The 18516-nt window shown below is 40.7% G+C and overlaps 1 protein-coding gene across 1 annotated transcript in view; it reads right to left on the reverse strand.

Moving 5' to 3' along the window:
• OTC (ornithine transcarbamylase) overlaps positions 1–18516 on the reverse strand; it is a 31993-nt gene that overhangs the window by 8954 nt on the left and 4523 nt on the right. The window contains exons 3-5 of the mRNA XM_077171750.1: positions 18175–18256; positions 9941–10028; positions 4049–4202 (exon numbers count right to left, since the gene is read on the reverse strand). Coding sequence (XP_077027865.1) covers positions 4049–4202; positions 9941–10028; positions 18175–18256 — 324 coding nt within the window. The remainder of the gene's footprint in view (positions 1–4048; positions 4203–9940; positions 10029–18174; positions 18257–18516) is intronic.

Genomic DNA, 18516 nt, shown 5'->3' on the forward strand with positions numbered 1-18516 from the left:
ATTAATTCTGAAATGTTTGACCACAACTGTCATAACAGCCCTCAATTAAAACAAGCTTTTGAATAATGAATCAATAATCTGTCAAATTTTAAAATGGAATGCCAGGGACTAATCAAAGCTTTAGCCCTTCGGGAGACAGTGCAATCCAGTAAATGAGAAACTGGGCAAACTTGAATCTTTTGGTTCTCAAACTGGGCTTAAGCCACATGCTGGGCCAGTTATCTTTCTTATTCCTACTCTGGTTTTTACTATGGTTATTGATGCAGTATATTTTAGAGGATCAGGACAGGTCTTATTTGGGATTTCTAATTGTTAGAATAGTAAGGATGATGATGAATTTGAAAATTGTAATAATTTGAGGTCTTGGGATCACACAGCAAATAGAATTTGAGAATATATTGCAGCCCATTTCTAGCTGGGCAGCATTACTTGTTATGCTGTTTAAAAAGAAATCACCAATGTATTTCTTATGCCAACCGTTGCTTTCTGAAAAAGAAAATTCCCCCCAGACCAGTGACATAAAAAGCTAGTGGCATATGGATCCACTCTAATTACCAGCCTGGCCAGCTACAAGTGAGCTGATTTGGCCAGTGACATTAATATCAATTGAATCAATGTCAATACCCGGGCTGTCTCTGGAATACAGATTGTGTGATGCTGCCCTCCAGCCACGCTGAGCAGAGCAGAAGCTGAGCCACAGCTCCTGCCCAGGACACTGAGAGGCACTGGGTGAACTGAGCTCGTGGCTGTTTCAGAACAAGCAGGGCAGTTAAGGGGCTCAGTGTGTGCTCACAAACTCAGAGTCTTTAAGGGACAAATCCCCAAACTCTCAAAAACAGGTTCTTTACGTGTTTGCAATCATTTTAAGTGGGTTACAACTAAGGCACACTCAATTCAACACAACCTTTAAGAAGGAAGATAGCGTATATATAGGTTAAGAAAAACATTTTTCTTGGCTTAATAGAGGGCATTAACCCTGAGCACAATATTAAAGGACAGAGCAAGCTTAGACTTCAAACACATGAGGGGATCCAGGTTGCTCAGGAAGCAGGCACTGGGCAGGAGGATGCTGAACCTGAGGAATCTCACCCCAATATCTGTAACAGGAACACACTGCATGATCTGAAAAGAGCATTTCCAGGATGAGAATTTGCCCTGAATACAGAATGAGAATTGACAGCCCTGAAAATAAACCAGCTGCATTGTTTGGGGGATGCAATGGATGATACTAAAATAACGATACTAAAATGAACCTGTGAAAAGGGAATAGAAGCTATAAGCAAGAAAACATTTTTTCACAACAAACCATGCAATTATGTAGTTTCAGACCAAAGAGAAAATTCTTGAGGAGGGTTCAAGAAGGCACACAACAAAATTATTAGGATATAGAAAATGGAAGAAGAAAAATGTGCTAAGCATTAAGAGGGCCATGGTTCATATAGAGCTGCACTGGAAAACAGAGAAGAAAAAAAAAAAGAAAATAAAAAAACCTACATTTTGGGTATGTACTGACAGCAGGGAGGAACAGATCCAGGCAGGAAAATATTTATGGGGGTAAGGAAGAGACATTTTTAAAGGAGAAATAAGCTGCACAAAATCTGTAGTTACATTTAAATATTAGGCTAGCAGTCAGTGCCACAACTGTAGTTTGCATATATGTATAAATCAAATAAATTGCCCTTGCATTGCACAGAAACAGTCTAAATGTTATTTATGGTCTTTCAACTCATTTAAAGAATCAGTGGTACCATTCCACATCCTCCCAGTATTAATCTTCTTGCAGGCAGTACTTGGATGACATCTTGCTGAAAATCCCATGAGAAACTTGATTGGGGTAAGTAGCAGCCAGACCCTGTGGCTCACACCTCTTCAAGAGTTAATCTCACTTCTGTGGCCTGGTAAGGTTCATTATATGATTAAAACAGTGTTTCATTACATGCCACTCCAGTCTTCTCCAACTCACTGTGCAGTGCAAAGAGGAAAAAAAAGGGACAGAGGGACAGAAAGGGAGAGTTCAGGCAGTGCCATCACCCACAGGGAGCTGCTGAGAGCTCTCCCCTGCCTGCCCCTCTCTCCTGGATAAGAAAGCAGGAATGGAAGGTGAGTCAGCAACCAGCAACCAACACGCCCTTGGCACAGTGGGGTGGCCACCCAGCAGCCCTATAAAGTTCTCCTGACAAATTTTGGGCTAAGGAACATGCTGGAAAGAGTCAAGGACAGATGGGCAGATGGAGGAAATGGAGCTCTGCTTATTGGGCTGAGTGTGAAAGTGCTGCAAATTTTAAAAAAACTTCCATGTCTGTATAAAAGCTGAGCCATTCTTTGTAATCTCTGTAAGTGCTCATTTTGTCATGACACGTCTCCATGTCTTTTGTTTGAGCACCATCTGCTATGGACCTAGTTCTTCACCACCAAAGACATCCTCCCTGGTGTTTGGTGCAGCAAGGACATCCACAGCTGTTGGTGCTGCCCTTGGAATTCAAGCCAGGGAAGAGTGCAGCCTGGGCTCATAGCCTGGAGCTTCTGCCACAGCTGCCCTATGCAAGGATGCAATGGAGGAGCAGAGGGTGATCAACAGGGCATGTTCCCATCCTGCTGCTCTCCACAGGCTTCCCCCTAAGACCAGTGCAGAAAGAGATGATTCTCCAGAAGGTGACTGGGATGCTCATTGGACTCTCTTCATTCGCTGGAGGTGGAGTAGAGGGCAACAGCACAGTGAGCCTGGGTGCTGGAGTCAGTCAGTGGCTGAGATAAAAGCACGTTCAGGGGCAGAGGTACCCACGGCTGTGTGGGCTGGGAGTCACAGATTGTTCTGAAGAGTGTTACTCACAAGTGATAAAATGCTAATTAATAAGGTGTTTCCAAAACAGAACACCCCACAAAACACAACCAGAAGATTCTCCTTTTGTTTGCACAGAATGTTTACAACAAAATGATGACAATCTCATTACAGCCTACTGTCTCTTATGCAATTTGAACATTGAGGCTGGTTCAATGTGATCTCACAAATCTCCCTTATCCTGAGGTCTGTAAGCATTTTATCTCAAGTTCACCAATTTTTGCTGGTCTCTTCACCATGAATATAAAAAATTTACAAAAAAATTACTTAAAATAAAGAAGTGATTTTCACCAAACATGAGTCTTCCAGTATTTAAGGTCTAAAGCATGAAGCATGAATAATTAATTATTACTCTCACTAGATCTTTTCCACACACTGAATGTCCCATAGCAAAAAGTCCCCAACAACTGAGAAACGTAGCTGAATAAATCAGAAAATTATTCTGCCCTACCATTTTCAAGCAGTGTGGTTTTTATTCATTCAGAAAGTAAACAAGGTCAGAGGAGTTCATCATAGTTGTCAACCAGCCCTGCAGTATAATCTTTTTTATAGGCCAGATCCTCAACTGATAGTAAAACCACATAGTCCTTCTGTTCACAGACAAACATCTGGTATTCTGTGTGTAAAATATTATCCAGTTGTCAGATACACTGTTACATTAGATGAAAAATAAAAAATACAATTTCTTATAACTGTTCTTTGATGTGAGAAAAGTTTAAACTGGTTAAAGTTCCTGAACACTAAGCGTTGGTACCGGTAACATTAACTGGCTTTTCAAAACAAATTTGTTCAACCAGTTCCTAATACATAAATAGTGATTCCTTTTAAGATGTCCACAGATTAGGGAGGAATCAAGAGCAAACTACTGAGTGTTTTTAAGCCAATGGAAAAAATCTGCTGGCTTTGCCTGAGCCAGATTCTCATCTTTGTCTTAATATGTACAGCCTTCTGTACATTCTTTGAATTGCAGACTAATTCCAATAAAATACTTAATTTTATGCTTAACTTCAGTCCCACTACAGCTGATAGGACTATGTAATTGTTTTAAATTAAACAGGTCCTTAATTATATTGCTGGATGAAGATCTCTTTAAAAAACAAGTGCCATGTAATTGCTACTTGGAAAAACCTAGGAATAACTGGATTTGATGATGACTTCCCCAAATGCTTACTAAGAATTAGCAAAAAAAAAAATTGTTTATATTTTTACCTGAAGAGTTAGGTAATCAGCTAAAATCTGAAGAGGATGGTATAAATCAGACAATCCATTGATTATTGGGATCGTGGCTTCTTTTGCCATTAGGTCCAGATCATTATGGTTATAAACTCGAGCCAAGATTGCATTTGTCATGCTGGACAGCACCCTAGAGATGGCAGAAAATACTCAAGTCAAACATAATAAATAAACCCCTATTGCACTCTTCACCATGCAACACATAAATATTAATGAGAAATGGTAATGAATCAATATTTTTCAGCTATCTGAATAATTTATCATGCCTGCAGAACAGACTCAAATATAGTCATTTAACAAGCTGCTAATAAATAAGAAGTTTCACTTCCTAACACTACTATAGAAGCAAATGAAAACTGCTGCTCTATTTTATATCCTTTTCTCTTTAGCATTTCATTGTAGATGGAACATTGATACATGTTAAGCTCTCTGAACTAAGATAAGAGATTGTGCGATACTGTAACAGTTAAAGAATTTTATAACCTCAGAAGAGATAAGGTATATGACTTTTTTCAATCTTTTAGCAAAGAACAAATGCAGCATTGACTGAATATTATAGACTCTGTATGGTAGCCTGACCTTGTGAGGGTCAGCAATACAGATCTGTCTTAGATTACCACAATTGTTTGCTGATCTTAATAAACACAGAAATAGAAGAGGCTGGGATTGTTGGTCTGCTTTCTCCTACCTACACACCTGTGTATTGACTCACAGGGTATCAGCATTCAAGTAATGCCCAAATTTCAAACTCAGACAAGGGAAGGGGTTGCAGAAGCCCCTGTACCACTCTGGCATTAACTTCATTTGCTGAAGTGTGAAAGACACAGGGATTAGCATAGTATACTCCGAATTTTTTAGATAAATTAAATATGGATTAGAGCTCTTAATTTCTCTGCATTTCTGTGTTTTAATCAGGCCCTGAAGCCTGACTTTGAAGTAGCATTTTGTGTGTTTTCATGTTATCTGAAATAGGACCTTAAAACAAAACAAGGGAGGACTGAATTAGAAAAATGTGGAAAAAATCCTTGCAGTATCTGACTTCCTGATTAGCCATGACAAATTCTTGCATCTCCTCTTGTGGAAATGAGGCTGTTGATACCATCATCAGCAAGGTCTCCTGATGAAGTCAGTTATAAGTATTTTCTACTGACACCAGACATTCCTCACACAAGCAAAGCTCTTATAAAACCTTACAAGATTGCCTGTAGAGCTCTCTCTGAAGAAAAGACTGTCAATAGAAGCTACAAATGAAAAGGAGGAACTGAACAAGGTATTTACTGATTACAAAGTACTGCAACAGTTACTGTTGGTGCCATTATTTCTTCTTAGCTCACCTGTTCCTTTCTCAGGGGAAACCTGTTTTGTTCTGAGCTGGTTGTCAGGGCTGTGATGCATGGTTCCTTTTGTTAGCCCTCTCACAGGTGCACTCCCTAAACAAGACACAGCCAGTCCCCACCAGTCAAGAGAAAGGGGCAATCCCATTGGGAAATTGCTCATTTTCCTTGTAGCTTTTTTTTTTCTTTTAGGATGTCAGCTCAGCTGATTTCTATTTGACACAGCTGATCAAGAAATTAAAGATGGTTCCTTCATAGGATAGGCCATTAGGGAAAATTCAGTCATAATCACCAACTAGTGAAAACTGCTGGATTTTCATCTTTAGTCTGTTGGAAGTAGATATCAGATTTATTAGACACCTCCAAGCAGGACATCAGACAGCCCTTCTGCCAGCGTTTCTAGATGTCATGTTTTACAGTAGGAAAATCAGCTGTAAACTGGCTTTATTCTTTGTGAAACCAAAATAAAACTGAACTTGGGGGAAAAAACCACAAATAACCCTCACCTGGAGGTCTATGATTACAGGGGAATTATTAAGTCTCCAGTAATTTAAAATTATTAAGTCTCCAGTAATTTAATCAGTTTAAAGGAAACTGTGTAAGGCTGGAATTGCATAGGAAAAAAAAAAAGTCCTGAATATATAGGAGTCTTATCAAAGGTGAAGTTTTGGAAGCTGAGGGCTGTAAGCACAAGTTCATCAGGTGACTACATTTAATGTTGTTATTTATCAACAGCTAGGTCTTTCTCTCTTTTCATTCCTTTTCAAAACCTTTTCAAACCTTTTCAAAATCCCAGTGCCCGGAAATATGTTATATTGGAACACTGAGTACATTGAAATGTTGCATATCTCTCTTTTCAAAGTAATTTTTAGTTCTCTGAATTTTTTTTCCTCAACTGTATCCTCTGAGGAACCAAAATGAAACACAGAGTGTGCCTTTTTGGTATGGCAGACTTTTGAATTTGAAAATGGGACATTTGCATATGTTTTGTATAGAATACTGCTATGCAAGGTAGTTTTGCTTTTGTTTTGACAGTTTATATCCATTCAAAAGCTTTAAACTTCTCACAAAACTACTTGACTTTCACTCATAGTCTCACAGGGACAGACAATGGATGTGTTCTCAGCAAAATAAACCTGTTCCCCATAAATGCAGAGATTAATGCCCTAATAATTCTAGTGGTTAAATCACCCTATGAGCTCTTCAGGGCTGCCACTGAACCTGATGGCCACTGAGCTTTAGTGATGCCCAGTGGAACTGCTCTGCAGTGGGAAATCCAGACACAGTACTTAGATTTCATTTCAGGTGATAGATCAGATGTTAAACAGCACTGAAAGGCTCAGAGCTCCTTAATGGGCGGTAACTTTTTGCCACAATGTCAGCATAAATGTAAATGTCTTGTGAAACAGGGAGAAACTGATTTATGAGCAGCTAATAAGTCACTAAAAATATGTTCACAGCAGCAATGCTTTCAACCCTTACCTGCAGCAGTTCTAATAAAACCTGTGACTTTTATGGATCTGTGCCCCTTTTGCTTTAAGTCTCAATCTCAAGCACTTCAAAGCCTTCAGAGCCCCAGACACATGCCCGTAAATATTTGAAATACCCTCTGGGTCTACTACAGGCATTCTTTTTCTGTTCCTACATTATCTGAATGAGGTTGGGATGTCATCTTTCATTCACAAGAAGCACCAAGGAATTAACACTCCAGTGGTTCTTTTGGGTAAACTACTCAGCCTTGATTATGGAGTCAGTAGTATTTCTGCTAATGACAGCAGGAGTGGAGCAGGGCACTGGGACTGTAAGGATTTGGGAAAAGCCCCTGTCCCCTGTAGCAGGTGAGAGCTGTGACTGAGCAGAGGAGCAAAATCCCCAGGTAAGAGTCATAAACAGGGACTTGTCCTGGAAGAGCAAGCAGTGACAGAGAAAAGGGGGCTGAAGGTTTGCTTGGGAAGTGGATATTGTAGGAACTTTATCCACAGAATGGGGATGCCTTCAGAATGGCTGGAAGGTTTATTTGCTTCTATTTACTGCCTTGTTTCTTCTAGTTTATTGTCTGCCTTTTTCCTTTTTTGCTTGTGCAAAAAAAGGCCATTCAGGACGCTGTAAACAAAATATTTAATGTCCCTTTAGTGCACATTTGGGAAGAAGAAGAAATGAAAACTAGCCTATATTAAGCATATCTGGTTTTGTGTCAGATTTGCTGGAGGGTGGAATCTGACTGGCAGAGAGGCTGCAGGTGACAGTCCTGCATAGCTTGTGGGACAATGCTTGCAGAGGTTATCACAGAAAAATGCTTTGGAAGGGCCCTGGCTTCATCCTTGCCCTTCCTGAAGGTTTGGCTGCTGGGGTTTACAGCCAGCTTTGCAGCAGTGCAGATGAGGGCTGCAAGGTGATCAGAGAGGGAGCACCTTGCCTACAAGGAAAGGCTGAGAGAACTGGCATTATTCAGCCTGGAAAAGAGAAGGCTCCAGAATGACCTAACTGCAGCCTTCCATTACCTGAACAGAGCCCACAAAAAAGATGGAGAGGGACTATTTAGGGGCTTCAAACTGATAGAGAGTAGGTTTAGAGGATATTAGGAAAAAATTCTTGACTGTGAAGATGGTGAGGGCCTGGCACAGGTTGCCCAGAGAAGCTGTGGATGCCCCATCCCTGGCAGTGTTCAAGGCCAGGATGGATGGGACTCTGAATAACCTGGTCTAGTGAAAAGTGTCCTTGTCCATGACAGGGGGGTTGGAACAAGATGATATTTAGCATCTCTTCCAACCCAAAATATTCTATGATTCTCTTGTTGCAGCTCACTTTGATTCTAGCAGATTTATGTATCTAGCAGAGAGTGAGAGTAAAGTACTTCCAGGCCTCAAGGGACTGAGGTTTTTACTTTCTACTATCAACACCATATGTCTTCCATTTCAGTAGTAAAAAAACAAGGAAGGAAAATTTAAAATGTTCAAATGTTTGATCTTTTTTTAAATTTTTGTTGGATTTCATCACAGAGAACAGCAACACAGTTCTCAAACAGTAGTATTCAGCAAGAGAACTGTGGTATTCAGCAAAGGCAATGGAACTCATCTGCCTGATTTGCACATTTTGAATTGAGCCTGATGACCTTGACACTGCATATCTTTCACCAGAACAAAAAGGACCACTCAGACACTGCTAACCTTCCAACAGCTGGGCCTGACTGAATCCACCTCAGGCTGCAAAAGGGCTGCCTAGAGAGCAGGATAATGCTAAGGCTGGATGAAGCTTTAATAGCTGGAGCACCATGGAAAACAGCAGGAGCACCTGCAAGACATGACCTCATGTTCTGCCAGCTTTCTGCAACATCAGAGGCTGTAGAAAACCTCTGAGCTCAGCTCCTCCCTGCCACAGCAATGGAGAAGGGCTGCTCCCCACCCCTGCATGTGAGACTGGGTGTGACTGGCATCTTCCAGGGATGCCAGTGAGGGAAGGGAGCCACAGCCCAGCTTCATCAGCAGTCCTGGCAGTGGGTACAGCTGGGAAGGAGGGTGCAGGAAATCTGAAACTGGCTACAAACTGTTGGTCCAGTTTTATGCTGCTGAAATGGGGGATCAGAAAGGCCCTCAGTGCCACCCTGTCACTGCAGGGATGCTACTTCAGCAGGCTAAGGCCCACCAGCAGCTGGCCTAACTAACATAAATTGTGTCTTTGTTTTTTGATTTTCCTCCAAGGGCAGCAGAACCAGAAGGTTTGAGTCTTGTTAGAATATATGTGCTGTCATCAGTGGAATTACATGATTACTGAGGTCCATAAAATTGTTCCATTTGTAAATGTAGCTCTAATTAACACCCTGTATGCCAAAATAATTCTCAGTGTGGTGTCATCGTGATATTTTCTGAAAAATCCCTTTGCCAGGATTTCTTCTCCTGGGAAGCTGAGAAGCCTCAGAGAAAAATGTCAATAATAATTATCTGATTCACTTCTCCTGTGTGGCTGCTTTGGAATGTGGTCTGGACATTGTTTACCAACAGGTGCATGGTTGATTGGTTTCATGTGAATTGTTTTTACTTAATGACCAATCACCATCAGCTGTGTCAGACTCTGAGGAGTCAGTGACAAGTTTTTCATTATCATTCTTAGGCCTTCTGTCTGTATCCTTTCTATTCTTCAGTATAAATTTAGTATAATATAATATAATATAATATAATATAATATAATATAATATAATATAATATAATATAATATAATATAATATAATATAATATAATATAATATAATATAATATATATCAGCCTTCTGAGAACATGGAGTCAGATTCTCATCTCTTCACCTCATCCTGGGGACCTCACAAACACCACAGTGTGGGAAGTGTAGGATAGCTTGAGAGGATGGAATAAAGGTTTACTGAGCTACAGATTCTCTGAGCTGATCTGTAAATATTTAAGAAATTTGGACTAGTTTCTGACATTTTCCAGAAAGAAAATATCAGCTTCCAAAATTCTGTAAGACAGGTGTCAGCCCAATAAACAACAAAATGCAGTGATCAATCAAGTGACATTTTACCAACCTTGTTGTATCTGTGAGACTCTCATTAGTGCCCAGATGTATATCTTGTGTTGTAAGGAAGGAAGTATGTCCTCCAAGGAGAGCAAATCCTACAGTGAGAAAAAAATTAAAAAAAAAGACAAACTAAACACCAGCACCTCATATTTACAGCCAAGATTCAAAATCTTCTTGATATAAAATACATTTACAAAAATAGAACTCATCAGAGCATCAAAATGTTAAAATGAGTAGCATTTGACACACAAAATGTCAAATAAATGTGCTTTGGAATAAACCCACTCAAATGCATTTGTTGCTGAAATCCTTGGCCATGAGTTCCTATCTGTGATCACAGGAACAGTGATTCAAGCTCCAGGGCTACACATTGCCACAAGCATCATCACTGTTGCTCCCTGTTAAGAGCCAGGTAATCCATTCATCATGCTGCTTTTCTGCTTCATGGGACTTTGCATCCTAGCAGGACAATCTGAGTCACCTGGTGCACTTCCACATCCTTGCAAGGATCAACGTTTTCTTTCATGTAAGGTCAGACAGAAAACCCTCCTCACACACTGTAACAAACCCGAATTTGGTCTCAAATGACCAAGTGCCCTAAAAATGATAATGTGAGAGAGAGAAGAGGAAAGGTCTCAGGCCCTGCCAGCATCCCTCTACCTTGCAATAATTAGGAATTTGCACAGAGGTCCAAAGAACTGGATGGATTAGGTATGAAGAGGAGGAGGAAACCATGGAAAGATTTGAGCATCATTTAAGAGTAGAAAACACTTTGGGGAACTTCAGAGGTGTCTGAACAGTGTTTTGGATGAAGACAAATTACATATTAAGGGCAACTCTCAGGTTCTATACTGCTTTATTTTAATTGCACCACCAGCAGAAAGTTATCACAAGCAACCATTGGACACAGACAGGGAAGAAAATATCTTCTTTTCACCAACATCTGAGTCTCTTTGTCTTTGCCTGGTTTAAATCTGCAGCCTCTTTCCACTGAATCTCAGTGTAAAGTCCCTCATGGCCACACATTGTGAGGATGGGGCCTGATGGGGCTGTTTTATGAACTGTCACAGATGTTTTAGCATAATCCTAGCATGGGGAGCAGAATCCCACAGCTGGGGATGTACAAAGTGTAGGATTTGAACTGGGCTGTATGTAGCCCTGTAAGGCATTTTCTGTGTGATAAGAAGAACTCCCTTCCTGTACAGAGATTTTCTGCAGGCAGATCCTGCCCTGTCACTGGCATTTCTGATGGAGGAAATTTCCAGAGAATATTAGCATGGACAAACCAGCCTTGTTGAGACAGCACTGTGGGGGCGCGAGTCTTTTATTTTGACAAAAATCTAGAAAAAAGCTCATTTTTATATTTATATTTACAGGAAGAGAAAGGATACATACAGCACAGAAGAGTAGAGACCTCCCACTTTGTTTACCAAACTGTGATGTCGTGGAGATGCTGATGAATTTCGTGCTGTTAGGAAAAAAATTTAAGAGAGAGAGAAAGAGTGGAAAAGGAAGAAAAAGGTCAAAAGAAGAAGAAAAGAAGAAAAGGTCAAAAGCTGCTCAAGCTGGCTGTATCCATTAGATGGCACTGCTGACAGATTCAGAACTGCAGTTTCAGCACTGAGGTTGTAGAGGTCTGCCATGGATTAAAAACTTCGTCCCACAGCCACTCTTTAAAAGAGGATTAATCCAGGACTGAACACTGAAACCTTTCACAGATAAAACCAACAGGTACAGGCAGCAGGTCTGGGCCCCACAGCAGGGCTCCTTACACAGAGCAACCCTTACTAACTCCCATCTCCTGCCAGCAGCAGGAACAAGGGGAGGTCTTCTGCTTTGCATCAGTTCAGACAGCCTCTGCAGTTTAAAATACAATAGAAAAAAAACAATACCAGCAAATCGTTGTCTTTGCACTGCCTCAATTTCCTTAAATGTCAGATTAAAAGTAGTGATGCTCCAGGTCCCACCTGAAGGGCAAATTTCTGCTCCCCTAACCAGTGTACACTCATTTTATTGAATGGGCCCTCTTAAATTGCTTGTTGTTTTCATTAAGGATTTCTCCAAATCTCAACAATATTGCAAGTCAGAACAAACTTTTAAGAATGAAGCACCATTTATTCTACTATTACTTTTTTCACCTCCCCTCTGCAGCTCAGACACAAACACTGTATTTAAAGGACAGTGTATGCAAACTACACATTACAGCCTGTTTACTCAGTGCAAATTTTTAAGTGAGGACCTCAAGGATGAACTGTCATTGGCAGTAACTTTTCCTTCCCAAATTCTTGTGGATTTTTTTGGAGTCATATACAATTATGCCAGTTATTTATTCCTGCAAGTTCCACAAAATACAGCAGCTCTGCATTTTAGGATTCTAAATGCATTCACTTTGGTAGATGATTTGCAGTCCATGCATGCTCCAATGGACATGTTCTGTTTTCTAGAAATGATGCCCAGGTAAAAAAACTGGAATCTGAACATTCATTCAGAATTGCCAGACGTCAGGCAGCCCAGTCAGAGTTGCCACCTGGAGTCTGTGTACATAGCAGAGCCCTGATGTGTTGGGCTTTCTGCTCATGAACTGGCCATCTGTGCAGGGCCTGGGAACATATTTCCATACAAAACTTTCCATCTGGAAATACAGGAGCTCTGTGCTCTAACTTTGTATATGGTTGCAGAGACAGAATCTTTTTCAGATTCTTTCATCCAGACTGCCAGTAGAAAGTGAAAAAGAAATGATGACTTTTGAAGGTATGCAGGCACCAATTCAACAAATAAACATTGGAGTGCTGTGTTAAACTGGGAGATCTAATCCTTTGTTGTCACAACCTGGTCATATCCAAGGCCACATGCTAAATATTTATATGAATTGTGATATCTTCAATAAACTACTACATGTTCATACTGCAAATCCAGAATAGATTATTACCTCATGTCCACACTTCTCACTTCTGTTAGTTATCAAAACACACAGTTTCATGCCTCAGGCTGTGGCACATTATTGACCCCACTTATGCAGACTCTTTCAGACAGGACATGAGTGAATTCTTCATCCCAGGCTATCCCTGCTGCATGGGGCAAGAGGGACAAAATGAATCCTGTAGTTCACAGGTTGGCTACACAGGTCTGGGGCTGTCACCAGGAGACACACACAGTCATCTTCTCAGACTCAAAGGAAGGATCTTCTTCAGAATTTCAAGACATATGGATTTGCATTTATTAATTTCCTCATTGCCTGCCTGGACTTACAAAATAGAAAGTATTTTTCCACTTAGACTGATAACAAAGAACTCTCCTAGGCAGAAATTGCAGAACATTCTTAAAGCAGAAGCTAAAAACTGATAAGCAGTTTTAAAAAGTTATTTTTAAGCTACTCTTTTAAGTGAAGAGTAAACTAAGAGTGCATTTGGGCCCTCTGTAATGAGGCCAAGCTAAATAATACTTAGCCACTTCAACAGAAAACAGACCCTGTGCCATGTAATACCATCCCCACTACTTTAGCTCATATGCTACAATGCAATTATTTCTGTGACTCTGTGTAGCAGTCTTCAGACATGGCCATGTGTAGGAGGAGTGAATTGGGAGTAATTCCACTAAAGCCAGTGGCACTGAACCCCCCTAAAGCTGTTAAGATCTTTTATATTCCAGTGCACAACAAGAGAAGGTAGGCTGAGCTTTCCTACCTGCACTGCTTCCTCTCCATTCCCTGTGAAATATTGTCTGCATTCAGTGTCTGTGGAAAGCTTGGATTTATTTATGACTTATTCACTAAAACATAACTGCAGCTGTATATTTTAAGAGCAACAGTGACAATCAGATTATTTTACACCAAAGCTATAACAAAAACAGGGCATTCAACTTGTGCCATGCCTGAGGATGTTTATTTTACAAGTAATATATGACCATGTGAATTGTTCTGTTTTCAAAAAGTACACAAAATTTTATGCAGAATGGGTATGGGATTCTGACTCTGAAGAGCTGACATTTTCCAGTGTAATAGCAGATATGTCACATTTTCCAATAAAATAGCCAGTGATAGAAATAAATCTCCTAGGCTTACAGAACTGGATTTACTTTGCCACTACTCTATGGAAGTTACTTCTAGTTCTGCATTAAACTTACAACATCACTACTTATCTTAGAAATGGTAAAATTATATAGGTTTCAGAAATATACATTAGGACAAGATTAAAGAGGCAATGAATTATACCCCAAGGAGAAGTATATTATTCAGTACAGTTGCAATGTCATTAGAATAAAACAGTTCAGAGAAACAGGATGCTGGAAAACCTTAAATATCAACTGATCTATTACAGTGCATCATAAATTAATGTTTTGATAATCTTCAATTATCTGGACAACTGGGAGAAAGAAATGCAAAAAGGTCACCTCTAAGTTAAAGGGCAAGGTGAACCCAGAGAATACAGGCTAAGCTCCCTCACCTCAATCTGTGGGAAAGTGATGAAGCAGCTAATCCTGGAAACCATTTCTAGGCACATTAAGGACAAGAAAGTAGTCAGGAATAGTCAGCATGACTTCACCAAGAGGAAGTCATGCTTGAGCAGCTTGATCAACTTCTGTGATTCTATGACTGGCCTGGTAGATGAGGGGAGGGTTTTGTCTGCCTGGACTTCATTGTGTCCATTGACAGCGTCTCCCATGAGATCCTCCAAGCCAAGCTGGGGATGCCTGGCTGGATGAGCAGGGCATGGGATGGGTTCAGAGCTGTCCAGATGGCCAGGCCTGAGAGTGGTGGCCACCAGCACAAAGTCCAGTTGGGAGCCAGTGACCAGCAGTACCCTCAGGGTCCATTTGTGTCCAGTCCTGTTTAACACTTGTGTTAAGGGTCTCGATGACCAAGTGTGGTTTCAGCAATTCTGCTGTTGACACAAAACTGGGAGGAGTGGCTGATACATCATAGGGTCATGCTGCTGGCCAGAGGGATCTTGACAGGCTGGAAAAATGGTCTGACAGGAGCCCCATGAAGTTCAGCAAGGAGAGATGCAAAGTCCTACACCTGAGGAAGAACAGCCCCTGCACCAGGACGTGATGGGGGCCTCCCATCTGGGGAGCAGCTTGGCAGAAAATGACTTGGGGGTCCTGGTGGACAGCAAATTGAACATGATCCAGCAGTGTGTGGACCTTTCCAGCAAGGATGGTGAATGGTGTCCTGGACTGCACCAGACAAATACTGCCAGGAGGTGGAGGGAGGTGATCTTTCCTCTTTATACAGCACTGGTGACCTCAAGAGTCTGGATTTGGGGGTCCTCAGGATGAGAAACATGGACATGGATACAGTTGGGATGTCCATGCTAACAAAGGGTCACAAAGATGGCTGAGGGACTGAAGCATATTTCATATGAGAAGTGTTCCAGATTGCAATGCAAGGTGTTTTCTATTACCATCTGTATGGCAGTTGTCTTTTGTCAAGTGGGCAGTTTGCCTTATCTCTCTCTCTGAGTGATCACACTCACACCTCCCCCGGGAGGGGACATCTGCTGATAACAGCCATTGAATGTCCCTGCATGGCTGATAAGAACCACAGCATCCCATTGTGAGATGCTCCGCCCAGAGGGAGGAGCCAAGCATTGCTACCCAGATCTAATCCAGAGGTTCTGGAATAACTGCATGGGTTCTCCACTGGATTTCCCAGAAGAACAGCAGCTGCCTCTTCTTCCATTGGATCTTTGGAGGAGGACTACACCCTTTTCTATAGGATCCCTGCTCCAGCAGAACAGAACAACCCCTGACACTCCAGGAGGACTGCTACCAGCACCCTGACCAACAGGGGCCCAGGTTGAGTTCTGACTCTGTCAATGTTGTTCTAGTGTACTGCATTGTTTTATTTTATCCTTTTATTTTCTTCCCTATTAAAGAACTGTTATTTCCTGCTCCCATATTTTTTGCCTGAGAGCCCCTTAATTTAAAATTTATAGCAATTTAGAGGAGTGGGGAGGGTTTACATTCTCCATTTCAGGGGAGGCTCCTGCCTTCTTTGCAGACTCCTGTCTTTCCAAACTGAGACAAGAAGAAAAGCTGGGAGAGCTGGGACAGCACAGCCTAGAGAACAGAAGGTTCAGGGGGAATATTGCTAATGTATATAAACACCTGAAGGAGGAGGCAAAGAAGTCAGAGCCAGGTGTTTTTCAATAGTGCAATGGGCACAAACTAGGAAGATCCCTCTGAATATCAAATTCTATTTACCGAAAAGCTGATTGAGCAATGGCATAGGTTGCCACAGAAGATTGCGGCATCCTCATCCTTGGAGATACTCAAAAGGCTTCTGGACATGGTCCTGCACAACTGGCTCTAGAAGACCCTCCTTGAGCAGGGGATTAGACCAGATGACCTTCAGAGATTACTCCCAACTTCAACCATTCTGTTTATTTCTTTTTCAATAATGTCATTCTTTATAGGCATAGGGACAGTAGGAATTCTGAAAACACTTCATAGTGTTAGCATGTCCCAACAAACTCCTAGACACTGCACAGGGAAGATTTTGTAATCAGTGCTTTCCAAGTCTCTGCTCTGTAATGAAATGCATTGATTTAGCTGTTCCTGGGAGGTTTGTTTAGATTAATCTCATCCCCAGGACCATGCCCTAGTAGTGACCTCTCTCAAGTTATTGAAGGGGCAACTCTTGGGAAGAGCTATTTGAGATGACTCAGGAACTTTATAAATAAACACTTCAATCCACTGCAATTGTCCACTTTCACTAGACATTAGAAAATTGGTATTAAATTATCTTGTTTAGCTAAAAGGAACACATGTGGCTCCACATTTGTTTTGAGTTCGAAATTCCAAGGAGGGAATCATTTATTTTAAAAAAGCAGCTGAAATGTATAGAGTTTTTGTGGAAAGAAAAAAACTTGAGTCTGCCTTTGAAGCAAAGTCTTAGGCTTAACAGACTTAAGACCAATTAACTGAAGGTGTGAAGTTAATGCACAGAAGCTAAACTGCATGAAACTCTCTTGTGGAAGCTCACACTCAGAAATAAATTTCACTGGAGCTTAATTCCCCCTTGGAGGAATTTATGTGCATTAACTCCTATCCTTAAGTTAATTCATTTGAACTTTCCTGAGCCTCCCCCTTCCATAAGCCTTCAAAAGCCAAGGACTAAGCAGTGTTTCCCTCAGAATACAGAAGAATGAAGGATAAACAGATCCAGAGAATTCATTACCTGGCCATACACCAGGATGGCAGGAAACAAGAAGCTGGACTAAAAACTCAGGAATTAAAAGGTGGGTGGTCTTCACAGGGAGGGAATGCACATTAATAATTCCTCATTATCAGGAGAAAACAGAAAGCAACAACATGTCTGCTTAAAGAGCAGGATCAGCAGGCAAATGGCTGTGCCAGACAATACAAAGGCAAATTCAGAAATGCTTGGAATTAATGTATCTGCTTCTTCCTTCGATTATTTTTACCTTCTCTCTTACAACTTGTAAAGAAATGTGAATACTCAACAGGTTTCCTGTTCCTTCACTAGGGAGAAGTGAGGGATGCTGGGTCAACTTAAATGAGAGAAGAGCAAGTTCTTCCTTGCTGCATCACCAGTTCAGAGTTATTTCCTGCTATGAATGATTGATTAATGAGTGATTTATTTCAGCAGTGTCATTGAATTCAGAACAACTACCATGTAAATAAAGATACCACAGGTACATGTTTCAGTGTTTCAGGACTGTAACCTAAAAGAAAAATGTTCCAGTGCCTGATATGATTAGGCTAATATCCTTGAGTCTCCATCAAGTTATCTTCCCCTGTAGGTAATCATGTTAATTTTTCCCCTGAATTTATATCAAGGCATTACTGTATTCCCAGCCTAAGCACATATTTTGAAATGTAACAATGGTAATGCATATTACATTAGAAAAATATTTATTAGAGCTTGCAAAAAATTAAATTTGTGATGCTTACTGAAGTAGATGTTAGGAAATGTACATCTTGCCAGTACAGCTGGGAGCTTACACTAGAAATGCTTATTTCTGCCTGTTACTTTATTTCTGGTCTACCATGTTTGGAAGATTTTGACAAAATTTCAGCGACCAAAGCCATGTGCTTGTGAAATTAATATGTAAGGTGAAACACAAACAGCCACCATTCTTTTCTTATTTTTGCTTTCAAAGTTTAGGTTTCTCCTGAGTAGAAATTGCTAAATGCAAAATTATTCAGTGTTTTTCAGTACATATTCAATGTATACAGTTTCATATAAAGTCTCACTGTGCCATTGCTCAGACCTACCTGTTTCTGCAGACAGTCTTGTTCTTGTGCTTCTCTTCTCAAAAATCATGGCCAAAGATTTGCCTTGCATCAAAGGCAAATACTGAAACATGAAAAATGAAGTTATTTCAATTTTAAATCATAATCTTTAAACTATGAAATACTTCTTGCCTATTTTAAGTCACCATTAGAAAAGTTGCAAAAGTGGGGTTTTTTATCTGTGGTTCTGTTCTCCTTCCCTTCAATAAATTTACTAGCAGTGGAACAGTTAAAGGCAAAGAAGTAATTCTAGGCCCCAAAGCAACTGCATTTTGACACTCAATTTGAGCCAGCATTTAGGAGAACTCAGATACTAATTTAATC

Source organism: Agelaius phoeniceus, chromosome 2 (assembly GCF_051311805.1).
Source record: "Agelaius phoeniceus isolate bAgePho1 chromosome 2, bAgePho1.hap1, whole genome shotgun sequence".
Lineage (NCBI taxonomy): Eukaryota > Metazoa > Chordata > Aves > Passeriformes > Icteridae > Agelaius > Agelaius phoeniceus.